At 40.4% G+C, this 17,700-nt stretch overlaps 1 protein-coding gene across 1 annotated transcript in view; it reads right to left on the reverse strand.

Annotated features, from left to right (window-relative positions):
- The window catches only part of sema4c (sema domain, immunoglobulin domain (Ig), transmembrane domain (TM) and short cytoplasmic domain, (semaphorin) 4C), a 103,581-nt gene that overhangs the window by 31,289 nt on the left and 54,592 nt on the right, over positions 1 to 17,700 (reverse strand). Inside the window, exons 7-9 of the mRNA XM_062051808.1 lie at positions 14,652 to 14,827; positions 4,950 to 5,094; positions 1,548 to 1,761 (exon numbers count right to left, since the gene is read on the reverse strand). Coding sequence (XP_061907792.1) covers positions 1,548 to 1,761; positions 4,950 to 5,094; positions 14,652 to 14,827 — 535 coding nt within the window. The remainder of the gene's footprint in view (positions 1 to 1,547; positions 1,762 to 4,949; positions 5,095 to 14,651; positions 14,828 to 17,700) is intronic.

Here is a 17,700-nt window from a genome sequence, read left to right on the forward strand (position 1 = left end):
AATCTAAGTAAGATGAAATATCTCAAATAAGGGTGATATTTGCTTATTTTCTGTCTGATAAGATAATTCTTCTCAATAAGCAGATCTTATGTTAGAGTGTTTTACTTGTTTTAAGTGTTTTGGTCCTAAATGATCTCAGTAAGATATTACAGCTTGTTGCTGAGATTTGATGACCTATATTGAGTAAAACATGCTTGAAACTAGAATATCAACTGTTGCAAAGCTGTGTCATCAACACTCACAAGTATAAAACTACTTTTTTAAATTAATCATTTCTTATTTCAAGCATGAAAAAAAAATCACGACGCCGAGCGCATATCATCATGTCAAGATAATGGCACTAGCATTTACTTCATTTAACAATATTTTTGAACATATTGAGCAGAGAGGTCTAATTTTTTTTCTACCAATAAAAGTGCACTTGTTATTAGCGAGAATATTGTTATTTAAGGTATCTAAAAAGAAAAAGCGCGATATAAATCTACTCCATTATTATTATTATTATTATTATTATTATCTTGGGGTTCATTGAGGTGAGCTAATTTTGCTTGTTTTGGAAAGTCTTGACAAGCCAAATTTTCTTGTTCTATTGGCAGATCATTTTGCTTAGTTCAAATAAAATACCCCTAATTTTCGTTTTTTTTCCCCTTGTTTTTGAACACTGACTTTATACGGTGTAAAAAAAAGGCTTTTTTTTTAAAAAAAAGAAGGGTTTTTAAGCCTTTTTTAAAAGCATCCACAGTCTGTGGTGCCCTCAGGTGGTCAGGGAGAGCGTTCCACAGACTGGGAGCGGCGGAGCAGAAAGCCCGGTCTCCCAGTGTTCGTAGCTTTGTCCTCGGACGTTGGAGGAAGTTTACTTGTTTTGGAAAGTCTTGACAAGCCGAATTTCCTTGTTCTATTGGCAGATAATTTTGCTTAGTTCAAATAAAATACCCCTAATTTTCCTTTTTTTCCCCCCTTGTTTTTGAACACTGACTTTATACGGTGTAAAAAAAAGGCTTTTTTTTAAAAAAAGAAGGGTTTTTAAGCCTTTTTCAAAAGCATCCACAGTCTGTGGTGCCCTCAGGTGGTCAGGGAGAGCGTTCCACAGACTGGGAGCGGCGGAGCAGAAAGCCCGGTCTCCCATTGTTCGTAGCTTTGTCCTCGGAGGTTGGAGGAGGTTTACTTGTTTTGGAAAGTCTTGACAAGCCGAATTTTCTTGTTCTATTGGCAGATAATTTTGCTTTGTTCAAATAAAATACCCCTATTTTTTTATTTTTTTCCCCTTGTTTTTTAAATTTTTTTAATTTTTAAATTCATTTTTTTATTAAATCAACATACAAAACACAAGATACACTTTAATTAGTGCAACAACCCAAAAAACCTCCCTCCCCCATTTACACTCATTCACACAAAAGGGTTGTTTCTTTGTTATTAATATTTCTGGTTCCTACAATATTAAACAACACTGACTTCTTGCAGTGTGGCGGGCCGGATTAAAGGGACCTAACAAGCAGGATGTGGCCCACCCCTGCCCTAGGGCTAAAAAAATATGAGTCGATTTGTACCTGTGCCAATGAAGAGGACATTGTACGCTCTTTGGTCCAGGCCGGTAACTCGGTCCACCACCAGCCTGGTGAAGTTGACACCCTTGGTGAGAAGCAGAGGGCGAGCCAGCGCTTTATCCTCCATCAGTGGGTGCTTCTTGGCAAAGTTGAGCGTTGCATCAGGTAGCTGCAGAGAGCTGTTGTAGCCGCTCTCCCTGTCCGAGTTTGTTATGCACTGCAGCACAGATGCAAGGAAGCGGGACAGCCAGAAAATAAATACAAAGCAGGCGGAGAAGGGAGATGTAAAGAAGCCAAAGTAACCACACTGAAAATACTGAAATCTAAGTAAGGTGAAATATCTCAAATAAGGGTGATATTTGCTTATTTTCTGTCTGATAAGATAATTCTTCTCACTAAGCAGATTTTATGTTGTTTTACTTGTTGTAAGTGTTTTGCTCCTAAATGATCTCAGTAAGATATTACAGCTTGTTGCTGAGATTTGATGAGCTATATTGAGTAAAACATGCTTGAAACTAGAATATCAACTGTTGCAAAGCTGTGTCATCAACACTCACAAGTAGGGATGTCCGATAATGGCTTTTTGCCGATATCCGATATGCCGATATTGTCCAACTCTTTAATTACCGATACCGATATCAACCGATATATGCAGTCGTGGAATTAACACATTATTATGCCTAATTTGGACAACCAGGTATGGTGAAGATGAGGTCCTTTTTAAAAAAGTGAATCAAATAAAATAAGATAAATAAATTAAAAACATTTTCTTGAATAAAAAAGAAAGTAAAACAATATAAAAACAGTTACATAGAAACTAGTAATTAATGAAAATTTGTAAAATTAACTGTTAAAGGTTAGTACTATTAGTGGACCAGCAGCACGCACAATCATGTGTGCTTACGGACTGTATCCCTTGCAGAAGATATATATCGATATATAATGTAGGAACCAGAATATTAATAACAGAAAGAAACAACCCTTTTGTGTGAATGAGTGTAAATGGGGGAGGGAGGTTTTTTGGGTTGGTGCACTAATTGTAAGTGTATCTTGTGTTTTTTATGTGGATTTAAAAAAAACAAAACCAAAAAACCGATACTGATAATAAAAAAACCGATACCGATAATTTCCGATATTACATTTTAACGCATTTATCGGCCGATAATATCGGCAGACCGATATTATCGGACATCTCTAGTTTTTAGTATAAGTTTGCTGGGTTCAAGAAATGTAATGCCGAGCGCATATCATTATGTCAAGATAATGGCACTAGCATTTACTTCATTTAAGAATATTTTTCAACATATTGAGCAAAAAGGTCTCATTTTTTTTTCTACCAAGAAAAGTGCACTTGTTATTAGTGAGAATATACTTATTTTAAGGTATTTTGGGGTTCATTGAGGTTAGCTAACTTTACTTGTTTTGGAAAGTCTTGACAAGCCACATTTTCTTGTTCTATTGGCAGATAATTTTGCTTAGTTCTAGTAAAATACCCCTCATTTTTGTATTTTTTTTTTCTTCTTGTTTTTGAACACTGACTTTTTGCAGTGCAGAGGACAAAACAATTTAGCACCTCCAACCAACTTCTTGCTGCTTCTTTTACGCTCACTCCTCCTGCCACACTGTAAAAAGTCAGTGTTCATAAAACAACAACAAAAAATACAAAAATGAGGGGTATTTTATTTGAACTAAGCAAAATTATCTGCCAATAGAACAAGAAAATTTGGCTTGTCAAGACTTTCCAAAACAAGTAAAATTAGCTAACCTCAATGAACCCAAAAACACCTTAAAATAAGTATATTCTCACTAATAACAAGTGCACTTTTCTTGGTAGAAAAAAAAAGAGACCTTTTTGCTCAATATGTTGAAAAATATTCTTAAATAATTTAAATGCTAGTGCCATTATCTTGACATAATGATATGCACTCGGCATTACATTTCTTGAAACTAGCAAACTTATACTAAAAACTAGGGATGTCCGATAATGGCTTTTTGCCGATATCCGATATTCCGATATTGTCCAACTCTTTAATTACCGATACCGATATCAACCGATACCGATATCAACCGATATATGCAGTCGTGGAATTAACACATTATTATGCCTAATTTGGACAACCAGGTATGGTGAAGATAAGGTACTTTTTTAAAAAAATTATAAAATAAGATAAATAAATTAAAAACATTTTCTTGAAGAAAAAAGAAAGTAAAACAATATAAAAACAGTTACATAGAAACTAGTAATGAATGAAAATGAGTCAAATGAACTGTTAAAGGTTAGTACTATTAGTGGAGCAGCAGCACGCACAATCATGTGTGCTTACGGACTGTATCCCTTGCAGACTGTATTGATATATATTGATATATAATGTAGGAACCAGAATATTAATAACAGAAAGAAATGGGGGGAGGGAGGTTTTTTGGGTTGGTGCACTAATTGTAAGTGTATCTTGTGTTTTTTATGTTGATTTAATAAAAAATAAAAAAAACCCCGATACAGATAATAAAAAAACCGATACCGATAATTTCCGATATTACATTTTAACGCATTTATCGGCCGATATTATCGGACATCCCTACTAAAAACTAATTTATTGTTCTTAATGGAAAGGCAACAAGGCAAGCGCTTGTTACTCTCGGGGTCTCCTAGCCGCTCAGGCAAATCATATTGTCTAAAAATGCATTTTTCCATAGATAACATGACATCATCGCGCCAAGTGCGTGCTCTTTCAGTCAATTAGTGCGCATATATACAGCCCGGCCCCCGGCCACAATTTTTTTAATTGTAATTTTGAGGAATTTATCTGAATGTGCATGAACTATTTCTGTTCAAAATTGTTAGAAATGTTATAAAATGTTTAAATATGAACTGTCAGTTTACTGTACTGTGCCAACTGTACTACTATATGAGTACCTGTTTTCTATTGTTTCATTGAAAATAAAACAGCAAAGTCCATTTGGCTGTCATCTGTTTTAATTATGAGACACAATTGTGTCAAAATCATGATTTTTTTTTACATGCTTGAAATAAGAAATTACTTTAAAAAAGCAGTTTTATACTTGTGAGTGTTGATGACACAGCTTTGCAACAGTTGATATTCTAGTTTCAAGCATGTTTTACTCAATATAGCTCATCAAATCTCAGCAACAAGCTGTAATATCTTACTGACATCATTTAGGACCAAAACACTTAAAACAAGTAAAACAACATAAAATCTGCTTAGTGAGAAGAATTATTATATCAGACAGAAAAATAGGCAAATATCACCCTTATTTGAGATATTTCATCTTACCTAGATTTCACTTTTTGCACTTCCCCTGCATCATTCCACTAATAGCTTTTTGATGTGGTGCCATTTCGCCACACCACCACCATCACTCCATCAACAATGACATGTTTCTTACCGATCCAGGCCGCGGGCTCGGGACAGACCCGGAGTAGCGCCCCCACCTCTGGGACGCCTCCCTGTATTCCTTGTAGGATCCTTCGAACACCTTCTTCACGTCGGCGATCTGGTACTGACACACCGCCGACACGTCCACGTCACCCCTGAAACATGGCGAGGCGAGGCGAGGAGTTAGCCGCGTGCGGTGGCGTGAGAGAGACACTAACACGTTATTCCACAAGAAGTTGCATCATCCAGATCCTCTGTCAGCCACTCATTTTCTGCATATGTGGGACTATTTCAACTAATGGCTGTAGGGAGTACCTGGGAATCACTAACGATACACAACGGTACCAATTTACGGTATTTTTGTGTGTGCAGATGATGAAATACATTTATTTAATGTGTTTGTTTACATGCTTTTTTTAAATTTCTCTTTGCTATTTGGGCTTATTGGACCCTGATTAGAATAAAAAGTAAGAATCATCATTGACCCAAGAACTACAAAAGCGGAGAGGAAGCAGGACCAGACTCCCCTCCAGGCGACCTTTCCTGTGAGCTGTTGTACGACCTCTTCCTTGAACGGTTTTACCACCTTTTCTTTGAACTGTTCGTAATCAAAGGCCATGGCTGTTTATGACCCCCGTCCCTTAGAAACGGCTGTTGCCATGTAATCAGGGAAAAGTCCAAATAAAAGAGGAGGCGTAAACAATCTTTCGCCAGAGCGTGCTGGGAGACTGTGCAAGAGTACGGCCCAGGAGCGCCATGGCTGTTTATGACCCACGTCCCTTAGAAACGGCTGTTGCCATGTAATCAGGGAAAAGTCCAAATAAAAGAGGAGGCGTAAACAATCTTTCGCCAGAGCATGCTGGGAGACTGTGCAAGAGTACGGCCCAGGCGTCTCTCCTCAATTGAGCCAAATGTAATTCTGTCTCTGTTTAATTCTTTGCTTCTTGTCTTGTTTAATAGATGTCACCAGTGTTTGAACCTGACAATAGCGCATGGTTAACTAGACTAAAAAGTTAATAACTTTTTGTCTAAATTACCTAATGACCTAACAATGTTCACTTCGAGTAATAACTGGGTTGACAACATTTTCAAATGTGGATTTTGTTCTGTAGGATCCTATTGGGAAAGGTCTTCTTTGCTCCTGGGCTTCATACAAGGAAGCTGGTGTCTTAGCATGTCAAAAAGATAGTGATTTTCCTCAGATCGTGGCTCAACTGTAAGTCGTTATTCAAATAGTGTCCAATTGTCTTTTAATGTTATCTCTACCAAAGCAAGGAGACTTGACAGAATCCCCAGCAAGTCACATGGTTGTTCTGTTTCTTTCATGTATTGTAATCCACAGAAAGATTTTGTCTTGACCCAAGAACTACAAAAGCGGAGAGGAAGCAGGACCAGACTCCCCTAAAGGCGAACTTTTCTGTGAACTGTTGTACGACCTCTTCTTTGAACTGTTTTACCACCTTTTCTTTGAACTGTTCGTAATCAAAGGCCATGGCTGTTTATGACCCCCGTCCCTTAGAAACAGCTGTTGCCATGTAATCAGGGAAAGTCCAAATAAAAGAGGAGGCGTAAACAATCTTTCGCCAGAGCGTGCTGGGAGACTGTGCAAGAGTGCGGCCCAGGCGTCTCTCCTCAATTGAGCCAAATGTAATTCTGTCTCTGTTTAATTCTTTGCTTCTTGTCTTGTTTAATAGATGTCATCAGTGTTTGAACCTGACAATAGCGCATGGTTAACTAGACTAAAAAGTTAATAACTTTTTGTCTAAATTACTTAATGACCTAACAATGTTCACTTTGAGTAATAACTGGGTTGACAACATTTTCAAATGTGGATTTTGTTCTGTAGGATCCTATTGGGAAAGGTCTTCTTTGCTCCTGGGCTTAATACAATGAAGCTGGTGTCTTGGCATGTCAAAAAGATAGTGATTTTCCTCAGATCGTGGCTCAACTGTAAGTCGTTATTCAAATAGTGTCCAATTGTCTTTTAATGTTATCTCTACCAAAGCAAGGAGACTTGACAGAATCCCCAGCAAGTCACATGGTTGTTCTGTTTCTTTCATGTATTGTAATCCACAGAAAGATTTTGTCTTGACCCAAGAACTACAAAAGCGGAGAGGAAGCAGGACCAGACTCCCCTCCAGGCGACTTTTTCTGTGAGCTGTTGTACGACCTCTTCTTTGAACTGTTATACCACCTTTTCTTTGAACTGTTCGTAATCAAAGGCCATGGCTGTTTATGACCCGCGTCCCTTAGAAACAGCTGTTGCCATGTAATCAGGGAAAAGTCCAAATAAAAGAGGAGGCGTAAACAATCTGTCGCCAGAGCGTGCTGGGAGACTGTGCAAGAGTACGGCCCAGGAGCGCCATGGCTGTTTATGACCCACGTCCCTTAGAAACAGGTGTTGCCATGTAATCAGGGAAAAGTCCAAATAAAAGAGGAGGCGTAAACAATCTTTCGCCAGAGCGTGCTGGGAGACTGTGCAAGAGTACGGCCCAGGCGTCTCTCCTCAATTGAGCCAAATGTAATTCTGTCTCTGTTTAATTCTTTGCTTCTTGTCTTGTTTAATAATACCACCTTAACATTTGACAACCAAACAATTAAACAAGGAGACTCGGTAAAGAATCTGGGTATTATCTTCGACCCAACTCTCTCGTTTGAGTCACACATTAAGAGTGTTACTAAAACGGCCTTCTTTCATCTCCGTAATATCGCTAAAATTCGTTCCATCTTGTCCACTAGCGACGCTGAGATCATTATTCATGCGTTCGTTACGTCTCGTCTCGATTACTGTAACGTATTATTTTCGGGCCTCCCTATGTCTAGCATTAAAAGATTACAGTTGGTACAAAATGCGGCTGCAAGGCTTTTGACAAAAACAAGAAAGTTTGATCATATTACGCCTATACTTGCTCACTTGCACTGGCTTCCTGTGCACTTAAGATGCGACTTTAAGGTTTTACTACTTACGTATAAAATATTACACGGTTTAGCTCCAGCCTATCTCGCCGATTGTATTGTACCATATGTCCCGGCAAGAAATCTGCGTTCAAAGAACTCCGGCTTATTAGTGATTCCCAGAGCCAAAAAAAAGTCTGCGGGCTATAGAGCGTTTTCTATTCGGGCTCCAGTACTCTGGAATGCCCTCCCGGTAACAGTTAGAGATGCTACCTCAGTAGAAGCATTTAAGTCCCATCTTAAAACTCATTTGTATAATCTAGCCTTTAAATAGACCCCCCCTTTTTTAGACCAGTTGATCTGCCGTTTCTTTTCTTCTCTCCTCTTCTCCCCTGTCCCTTGCGAGGGGGAGTTGCATAGGTCCGGTGGCCATGGATGAAGTGCTGGCTGTCCAGAGCCGGGACCCCGGGTGGACCACTAGCCTGTGCATCGGTTGGGGACATCTCTGCGCTGCTGACCCGTCTACGCTCGGGATGGTTTCCTGTTGGCCCCGCTGTGGACTGGACTCCCGCTGATGTGTTGGATCCACTGTGGACTGGACTTTCACAATGTTATGTCAGACCCACTCGACATCCGTTGCTTTCGGTCTCCCCTAGAGGGGGGGGGTTACCCACATATGCGGTCCTCTCCAAGGTTTCTCATAGTCATTCGCCGACGTCCCACTGGGGTGAGTTTTTCCTTGCCCGTATGTGGGCTCTGTACCGAGGATGTCGTTGTGGCTTGTACAGCCCTTTGAGACACTTGTGATTTAGGGCTATATAAATAAACATTGATTGATTGATTGATTGAGATGTCATCAGTGTTTGAACCTGACAATAGCGCATGGTTAACTAGATTAAAAAGTTAATAACTTTTTGTCTAAATTACCTAATGACCTAACAATGTTCACTTCGAGTAATAAATGGGTTGACAACATTTTCAAATGTGGATTTTGTTCTGTAGGATCCTATTGGGAAAGGTCTTCTTTGCTCCTGGGCTTAATACAATGAAGCTGGTGTCTTGGCATGTCAAAAAGATAGTGATTTTCCTCAGATCGTGGCTCAACTGTAAGTCGTTATTCAAATAGTGTCCAATTGTCTTTTAATGTTATCTCTACCAAAGCAAGGAGACTTGACAGAATCCCCAGCAAGTCACATGGGTGTTCTGTTTCTTTCATGTATTGTAATCCACAGAAAGATTTTGTCTTGACCCAAGAACTACAAAAGCGGAGAGGAAGCAGGACCAGACTCCCCTCCAGGCGACCTTTTCTGTGAGCTGTTTTACGACCTCTTCTTTGAACTGTTTTACCACCTTTTCTTTGAACTGTTTCTAATAAAAGGCCATGGCTGTTTATGACCCGCGTCCCTTAGAAACAGCTGTTGCCATGTAATCAGGGAAAAGTCCAAATAAAAGAGGAGGTGTACAAACTTTCGCCAGAGCGTGCTGGGAGACTGTGCAAGAGTGCGGCCCAGGCGTCTCTCCTCAATTGAGCCAAATGTAATTCTGTCTCTGTTTAATTCTTTGCTTCTTGTCTTGTTTAATAGATGTCATCAGTGTTTGAACCTGACAATAGCGCATGGTTAACTATACTAAAAAGTTAATAACTTTTTGTCTAAATTACCTAATGACCTAACAATGTTCACTTCGAGTAATAACTGGGTTGACAACATTTTCAAATGTGGATTTTGTTCTGTAGGATCCCATTGGGAAAGGTCTTCTTTGCTCCTGGGCTTAATACAATGAAGCTGGTGTCTTGGCATGTCAAAAAGATAGTGATTTTCCTCAGATCGTGGCTCAACTGTAAATCGTTATTCAAATAGTGTCCAATTGTCTTTTAATGTTATCTCTATCAAAGCAAGGAGACTTGACAGAATCCCCAGCAAGTCACATGGCTGTTCTGTTTCTTTCATGTATTGTAATCCACAGAAACATTTTGTCTTGACCCAAGAACTACAAAAGCGGAGAGGAAGCAGGACCAGACTCCCCTCCAGGCGACCTTTTCTGTGAGCTGTTGTACGACCTCTTCTTTGAACTGTTTTACCACCTTTTCTTTGAACTGTTCGTAATCAAAGGCCATGGCTGTTTATGACCCCCGTCCCTTAGAAACGGCTGTTGCCATGTAATCAGGGAAAAGTCCAAATAAAAGAGGAGGCGTAAACAATCTTTCGCCAGAGCGTGCTGGGAGACTGTGCAAGAGTACGGCCCAGGCGTCTCTCCTCAATTGAGCCAAATGTAATTCTGTCTCTGTTTAATTCTTTGCTTCTTGTCTTGTTTAATAGATGTCATCAGTGTTTGAACCTGACAATAGCGCATGGTTAACTAGATTAAAAAGTTAATAACTTTTTGTCTAAATTACCTAATGACCTAACAATGTTCACTTCGAGTAATAAATGGGTTGACAACATTTTCAAATGTGGATTTTGTTCTGTAGGATCCTATTGGGAAAGGTCTTCTTTGCTCCTGGGCTTAATACAATGAAGCTGGTGTCTTGGCATGTCAAAAAGATAGTGATTTTCCTCAGATCGTGGCTCAACTGTAAGTCGTTATTCAAATAGTGTCCAATTGTCTTTTAATGTTATCTCTACCAAAGCAAGGAGACTTGACAGAATCCCCAGCAAGTCACATGGTTGTTCTGTTTCTTTCATGTATTGTAATCCACAGAAAGATTTTGTCTTGACCCAAGAACTACAAAAGCGGAGAGGAAGCAGGACCAGACTCCCCTCCAGGCGACCTTTTCTGTGAGCTGTTTTACGACCTCTTCTTTGAACTGTTTTACCACCTTTTCTTTGAACTGTTTCTAATAAAAGGCCATGGCTGTTTATGACCCGCGTCCCTTAGAAACAGCTGTTGCCATGTAATCAGGGAAAAGTCCAAATAAAAGAGGAGGTGTACAAACTTTCGCCAGAGCGTGCTGGGAGACTGTGCAAGAGTGCGGCCCAGGCGTCTCTCCTCAATTGAGCCAAATGTAATTCTGTCTCTGTTTAATTCTTTGCTTCTTGTCTTGTTTAATAGATGTCATCAGTGTTTGAACCTGACAATAGCGCATGGTTAACTATACTAAAAAGTTAATAACTTTTTGTCTAAATTACCTAATGACCTAACAATGTTCACTTCGAGTAATAACTGGGTTGACAACATTTTCAAATGTGGATTTTGTTCTGTAGGATCCTATTGGGAAAGGTCTTCTTTGCTCCTGGGCTTAATACAATGAAGCTGGTGTCTTGGCATGTCAAAAAGATAGTGATTTTCCTCAGATCGTGGCTCAACTGTAAATCGTTATTCAAATAGTGTCCAATTGTCTTTTAATGTTATCTCTATCAAAGCAAGGAGACTTGACAGAATCCCCAGCAAGTCACATGGCTGTTCTGTTTCTTTCATGTATTGTAATCCACAGAAACATTTTGTCTTGACCCAAGAACTACAAAAGCGGAGAGGAAGCAGGACCAGACTCCCCTCCAGGCGACCTTTTCTGTGAGCTGTTGTACGACCTCTTCTTTGAACTGTTTTACCACCTTTTCTTTGAACTGTTCGTAATCAAAGGCCATGGCTGTTTATGACCCCCGTCCCTTAGAAACGGCTGTTGCCATGTAATCAGGGAAAAGTCCAAATAAAAGAGGAGGCGTAAACAATCTTTCGCCAGAGCGTGCTGGGAGACTGTGCAAGAGTACGGCCCAGGAGCGCCATGGCTGTTTATGACCCACGTCCCTTAGAAACAGGTGTTGCCATGTAATCAGGGAAAGTCCAAATAAAAGAGGAGGTGTACAAACTTTTGCCAGAGCGTGCTGGGAGACTGTGCAAGAGTGCGGCCCAGGCGTCTCTCCTCAATTGAGCCAAATGTAATTCTGTCTCTGTTTAATTCTTTGCTTCTTGTCTTGTTTAATAGATGTCACCAGTGTTTGAACCTGACAAAAGCGCATGGTTAACTAGACTAAAAAGTTAATAACTTTTTGTCTAAATTACTTAATGACCGAACAATGTTCACTTCGAGTAATAACTGGGTTGACAACATTTTCAAATGTGGATTTTGTTCTGTAGGATCCTATTGGGAAAGGTCTTCTTTGCTCCTGGGCTTAATACAATGAAGCTGGTGTCTTGGCATGTCAAAAAGATAGTGATTTTCCTCAGATCGTGGCTCAACTGTAAGTCGTCATTCAAATAGTGTCCAATTGTCTTTTAATGTTATCTCTATCAAAGCAAGGAGACTTGACAGAATCCCCAGCAAGTCACATGGCTGTTCTGTTTCTTTCATGTATTGTAATCCACAGAAAGATTTTGTCTTGACCCAAGAACTACAAAAGCGGAGAGGAAGCAGGACCAGACTCCCCTCCAGGCGACCTTTCCTGTGAGCTGTTGTACGACCTCTTCTTTGAACTGTTTTACCACCTTTTCTTTGAACTGTTCGTAATCAAAGGCCATGGCTGTTTATGACCCCCGTCCCTTAGAAACAGCCGTTGCCATGTAATCAGGGAAAGTCCAAATAAAAGAGGAGGCGTATAAACAATCTTTCGCCAGGGCGTGCTGGGAGACTGTGCAAGAGTGCGGCCCAAGCGTCTCTCCTCAATTGAGACAAATGTAATTCTGTCTCAGTTTAATTCTTTGCTTCTTGTCTTGTTTAATAGATGTCATCAGTGTTTGAACCTGACAATAGCGCATGGTTAACTAGACTAAAAAGTTAATAACTTTTTGTCTAAATTACTTAATGACCTAACAATGTTCACTTTGAGTAATAACTGGGTTGACAACATTTTCAAATGTGGATTTTGTTCTGTAGGATCCTATTGGGAAAGGTCTTCTTTGCTCCTGGGTTTAATACAATGAAGCCACATCTTAAGACACACGCTGGCGTCTTGGCATGTCAAAAAGATAGTGATTTTCCTCAGATCGTGGCTCAACTGGAAATCGTTATTCAAATCGTGTCCAATTGTCTTTTAATGTTATCTCTATCAAAGCAAGGAGACTTGACAGAATCCCCAGCAAGTCACATGGGGGGATAAGATAGACTCATCTTCTAAGAAACAAAGCTTTCAGTTCAGAGCTGGTTCACTCTGCAATGTGATGTATCAATGAAGAAAATAGTCCCAATGAAAGATCACCGCCTAGACAGTAAATGTCTCAGTTTCCCTAGGGCAGACCTCCTGTGCAGCTTTAAAAGGCACACCCTTGAAATGGTTCAGGTCATATCCGACAAACCAAACTTTTTAAAAATCCAAATTGATGATTGGGCTTTGGCCTATACTTCCTTGTCCTGTGGTGTCCCCCAGGGTTCAATCCTAGAACCAATCCTGTTTTCAGTGTACATCCTACCTATTCAACACATTTTAAAAAAAATTAAATAAAAAAAATCATCTTTGTGCGGATGATACGCAAATCTACGTCCCTTTAAAAAAGAAAAGTGACACGTTTAAAATCAATTTTAAATTGTCTTGAGGACATAAACGCATGGTTGACTGTAAACTTTCTAAACTTAAATGAGAACAAGAGGGAAATCATTTTATTTGACTCAAAAGTCAAACAGAATGCTCCCCCCAGGGACCAGGACCCCCCTGATGCCTTATTTAAAACCCACAGTCACAAATCTTGGTTTTAAGTTCAACAATGATTTTAAATTGGAACATCAGATAAACTCCGTTGTACGATCTAGTTTTTGTTATCTAAGACAGGTGGCCACTTCCCTCAGAGAACATCTTGTTTAAGGTAGTGTTGCTTAATTGTTCAAAATTTATCCTAAAAGCCAAATACCCCCGATTTCTTCTGTAATTTTAGGCGCGTTAATCAATTTTTTTCTTAGCGATATCTTCGGGCTTAAGTTGAATTTCAAAGTGGACCAACTTCTCAGCTTATGGCCACACAATCTTCTACTCCGCAAGTACGAGGCATAATTTATGATCCAGCACAAACTTTTACCAACTCTGAGGGGACGTAGCAGCTCACTGGCTCAGTATGTCAAGACTTTCAGTAGCTACGTTACTTCGGTGATCAAAGCCCTGTGTTACATAGAATAATTCCTCTGTGTTAGCTCTCACACTAACAATATCGCCAACAATTGGTTGATATGCAGGTCTGTTCGAATAATGATGTATATATTATCACACAACTTTTATGCTTAATGGCCGTTGCTATAATTACTGTAAATTGTGCTGAAATGGTATTTTTCTTTGTCTGTGCAAAGCTGGCTTTACAAAAGATTGCAAGCCAGTCTGGTATCAAGTGTTTGTGTCCAGGGACGGCCCGCTGACTGCCAAGGCCGAACACCGCCGTGACGCAGACAGAGCAGAGACAAGGCGATATCACCAGCGTCAACACATTTGCATTTTTGTATTATCATATATTGTGTCTCACCGGAGTTGTCGAGATTACCCCCCTTCCCTCAGCGACAGCTTCAGTGATGTAACCAGGGACCTCCCAAATAAATAGAGGAAGCACGCGGGCTGGACTTTTAGAACGTAGTTTGGATCTGTGACTAGAGTACAGCCCAAAACACGTGTCTCCTCATTGAGCCAAATTGAACTCTGTCTCTGCATGATTCCTTGCTTCTCGTCTGTTTAATAAATGTCATCAGTGTTTGAACCACGGCATGCAAATGGAGTATTGTTGGCAGTTTTAGGATGTTTTTTAGAGGGCTATGTAGGCATTGTTAGCCTATACAAGCAGTTTTTTGTTTTTGTTTTTACAATTCAGACTGCAGAAAAAAAGAGAAAAGACGTGAGTGTCCTTGTCTCACATAAGGAGTGTGAATGATAGGCAACATTTTGCTTCTTGATACGATCTCTCCACTCACCATTGAGCATGGAAGATGCCAAAGAAAGTAGTTCCCCTCCAGTCCTGTCCCGGCAGCGTGAAGACAGCTTGGAGGCTGTTGAAGGAGACGTGACGCTCAGGTAGGGAGCAGTCCAGCCGGGCTTTTTGGAAGGTGGTCCATTTTTTTTGCAGTGTCCGAGTACCACCAAGGTCACCCTGAAGATGAGACATTTCAGATCAAGTTAAAAGTTGAGTAGAGTTTATTATTTCCTCGGTCAGTGGTCAACAAAATAAACAAACAGTTTTACGTTCACAAATTGACAATTTTACAGACCGACAGGGTTTAGGCTGAAGTTGAGCACTTATTTGGCCTGAGCCTATAAACAATCTCAAATACAAGATAGAGCGTTTTCTACTGGGGCTCCAGTACTCTGGAATGCCAGTTAGAGATGCTACCTCAGTAGAAGCATTTAAGTCCCATCTTAAGACTCATTTGTATACTCTAGCCTTTAAATGGACCCTCTTTTAGACCAGTTGATCTGCCGTTTCTTTTCTTTTCTGCCCCCCTCTCCCTTGTGGAGGGGGGGGCACAGGTGAAGTGCTGGCTGTCCAGAGTCGGGACCCGGTGTGGACCCGGTGTGGACCCGGTGTGCATCGGTTGGGGACATCTCTGCGCTGCTGACCCGTCTCCGCTCGGGATGGTCTCCTGCTGGCCCCACTATGGACTGGACTCTCACTCTTATGTTAGATCCACTACGGACTGGACTCACACTATTATGTTAGATCCACTATGGACTGGACTCTCACATTATTATGTTAGATCCACTATGGACTGGACTCACACTAATATGTTAGATCCACTATGGACTGGACTCACACTATTATGTTAGATCCACTATGGACTGGACTCACACTATTATGTTAGATCCACTATGGACTGGACTCTCACATTATTATGTTAGATCCACTATGGACTGGACTCTCACTCTTATGTTAGATCCACTACGGACTGGACTCCCACTATTATGTTAGATCCACTATGGACTGGACTCTCACATTTTATGTTAGATCCACTATGGACTGGACTCACACTATTATGTTAGATCCACTATGGACTGGACTCTCACTATTATGTTAGATCCACTACGGACTGGACTCCCACTATTATGTTAGATCCACTATGGACTGGACTCACACTATTATGTTAGATCCACTATGGACTGGACTCTCACATTATTATGTTAGATCCACTATGGACTGGACTCACACTATTATGTTAGATCCACTATGGACTGGACTCTCACATTATTATGTTAGATCCACTATGGACTGGACTCACACTATTATGTTAGATTCACTATGGACTGGACTCTCTCACTATTATGTTAGATCCACTATGGACTGGACTCTCACTATTATGTTAGATCCACTATGGACTGGACTCTCACACTATTATGTTAGATCCACTATGGACTGGACTCTCACATTATTATGTTAGATCCACTATGGACTGGACTCACACTATTATGTTAGATCCACTATGGACTGGACTCTCACATTATTATGTTAGATCCACTATGGACTGGACTCACACTATTATGTTAGATTCACTATGGACTGGACTCTCTCACTATTATGTTAGATCCACTATGGACTGGACTCACACTATTATGTTAGATTCACTATGGACTGGACTCTCTCACTATTATGTTAGATCCACTATGGACTGGACTCTCACTATTATGTTAGATCCACTATGGACTGGACTCTCACACTATTATGTTAGATCCACTATGGACTGGACTCTCTCACTATTATGTTAGATCCACTATGGACTGGACTCACACTATTATGTTAGATCCACTATGGACTGGACTTTCACAATATTATGCTAGATCCACTATGGACTGGACTCTCACTATTATGTTAGATCCACTATGGACTGGACTCTCTCACTATTATGTTAGATCCACTATGGACTGGACTCTCTCACTATTATGTTAGATCCACTATGGACTGGACTCTCACTATTACGTTAGATCCACTATGGACTGGACTTTCACAATATTATGCTAGACCCACTCGACGTCCATTGCATCCGGGCTCCCCTAGAGGGTGAGGGGGTGGGGAGGGGGAGTCACCCACATCTGCGGTCCTCTCCAAGGTTTCTCATAGTCATTCACATTGACATCCCACTGGGTTGTGAGTTTTTCCTTGCCCTGATGTGGGCTCTGAACCGAGGATGTCGTCGCGGCTTGTGCAGCCCTTTGAGACACTCGTGATTCAGGGCTATATGAATAAACATTGATTGATTGATTGATTGACAGGATTTAAACGTGTCTTTTAAAAGTCCCAGCATTTGATCGGCAGCTCAGGATGCTTTTGTGACAGATAAAACGTATCAATGACATCATTATTATTTAGTCCCGCTATAAACGCAACAAACGCGTCTTTAATGGGATCTATTCTGATGCGACACATTTAAAAAGGCCCTTGTGCTTGACATGTTTTTGTTATCGTCCGCCGTGATTGTGTGAGCAATAATAAAAGTCAATGGTCATATTACGGCAGTTAAATGCAGACATTGGGATCGCGCTTCACAAACAGTATCAGCAGGATGCGCTGAATAATTCATTCAGTGTTCATCATGTGTGGGCATCTGCTTGTAATTTCACTCAAAGAGCTTTATTGTTCTTGTTCGAGCAGACATTTAAGGGCATTTCCCGTAAAGCCGCGTGCTTATCCGCACGCTGTTTAACACTTTGTATCCATTTTGTTCACTTTAAAGGTTACTCAGATGATGTGCTTGCATACAGAACAGTCAATATAAAGGTCAAAGAAATCATAGAAACCAAAACTTATTTCACGTCTTTAAACGCCTTTCCACTAATGACCCGGTCTAATCAGAACACATTTACATTTTTGACAGTATCTTCCCTCAAGTTAGTACTCAGTCTATCAACGAGACTGCCTGATACTTCCCTGCATTTCACATTAAAGGCCTACTGAAAGCCACTACTACCGACCACGCAGTCTGATAGTTTATACATCAATGATGAAATCTTAACATTATAACACATGCCAATACG

Source organism: Entelurus aequoreus, linkage group LG06 (genome assembly GCF_033978785.1).
Source record: "Entelurus aequoreus isolate RoL-2023_Sb linkage group LG06, RoL_Eaeq_v1.1, whole genome shotgun sequence".
NCBI classification, from domain to species: domain Eukaryota; kingdom Metazoa; phylum Chordata; class Actinopteri; order Syngnathiformes; family Syngnathidae; genus Entelurus; species Entelurus aequoreus.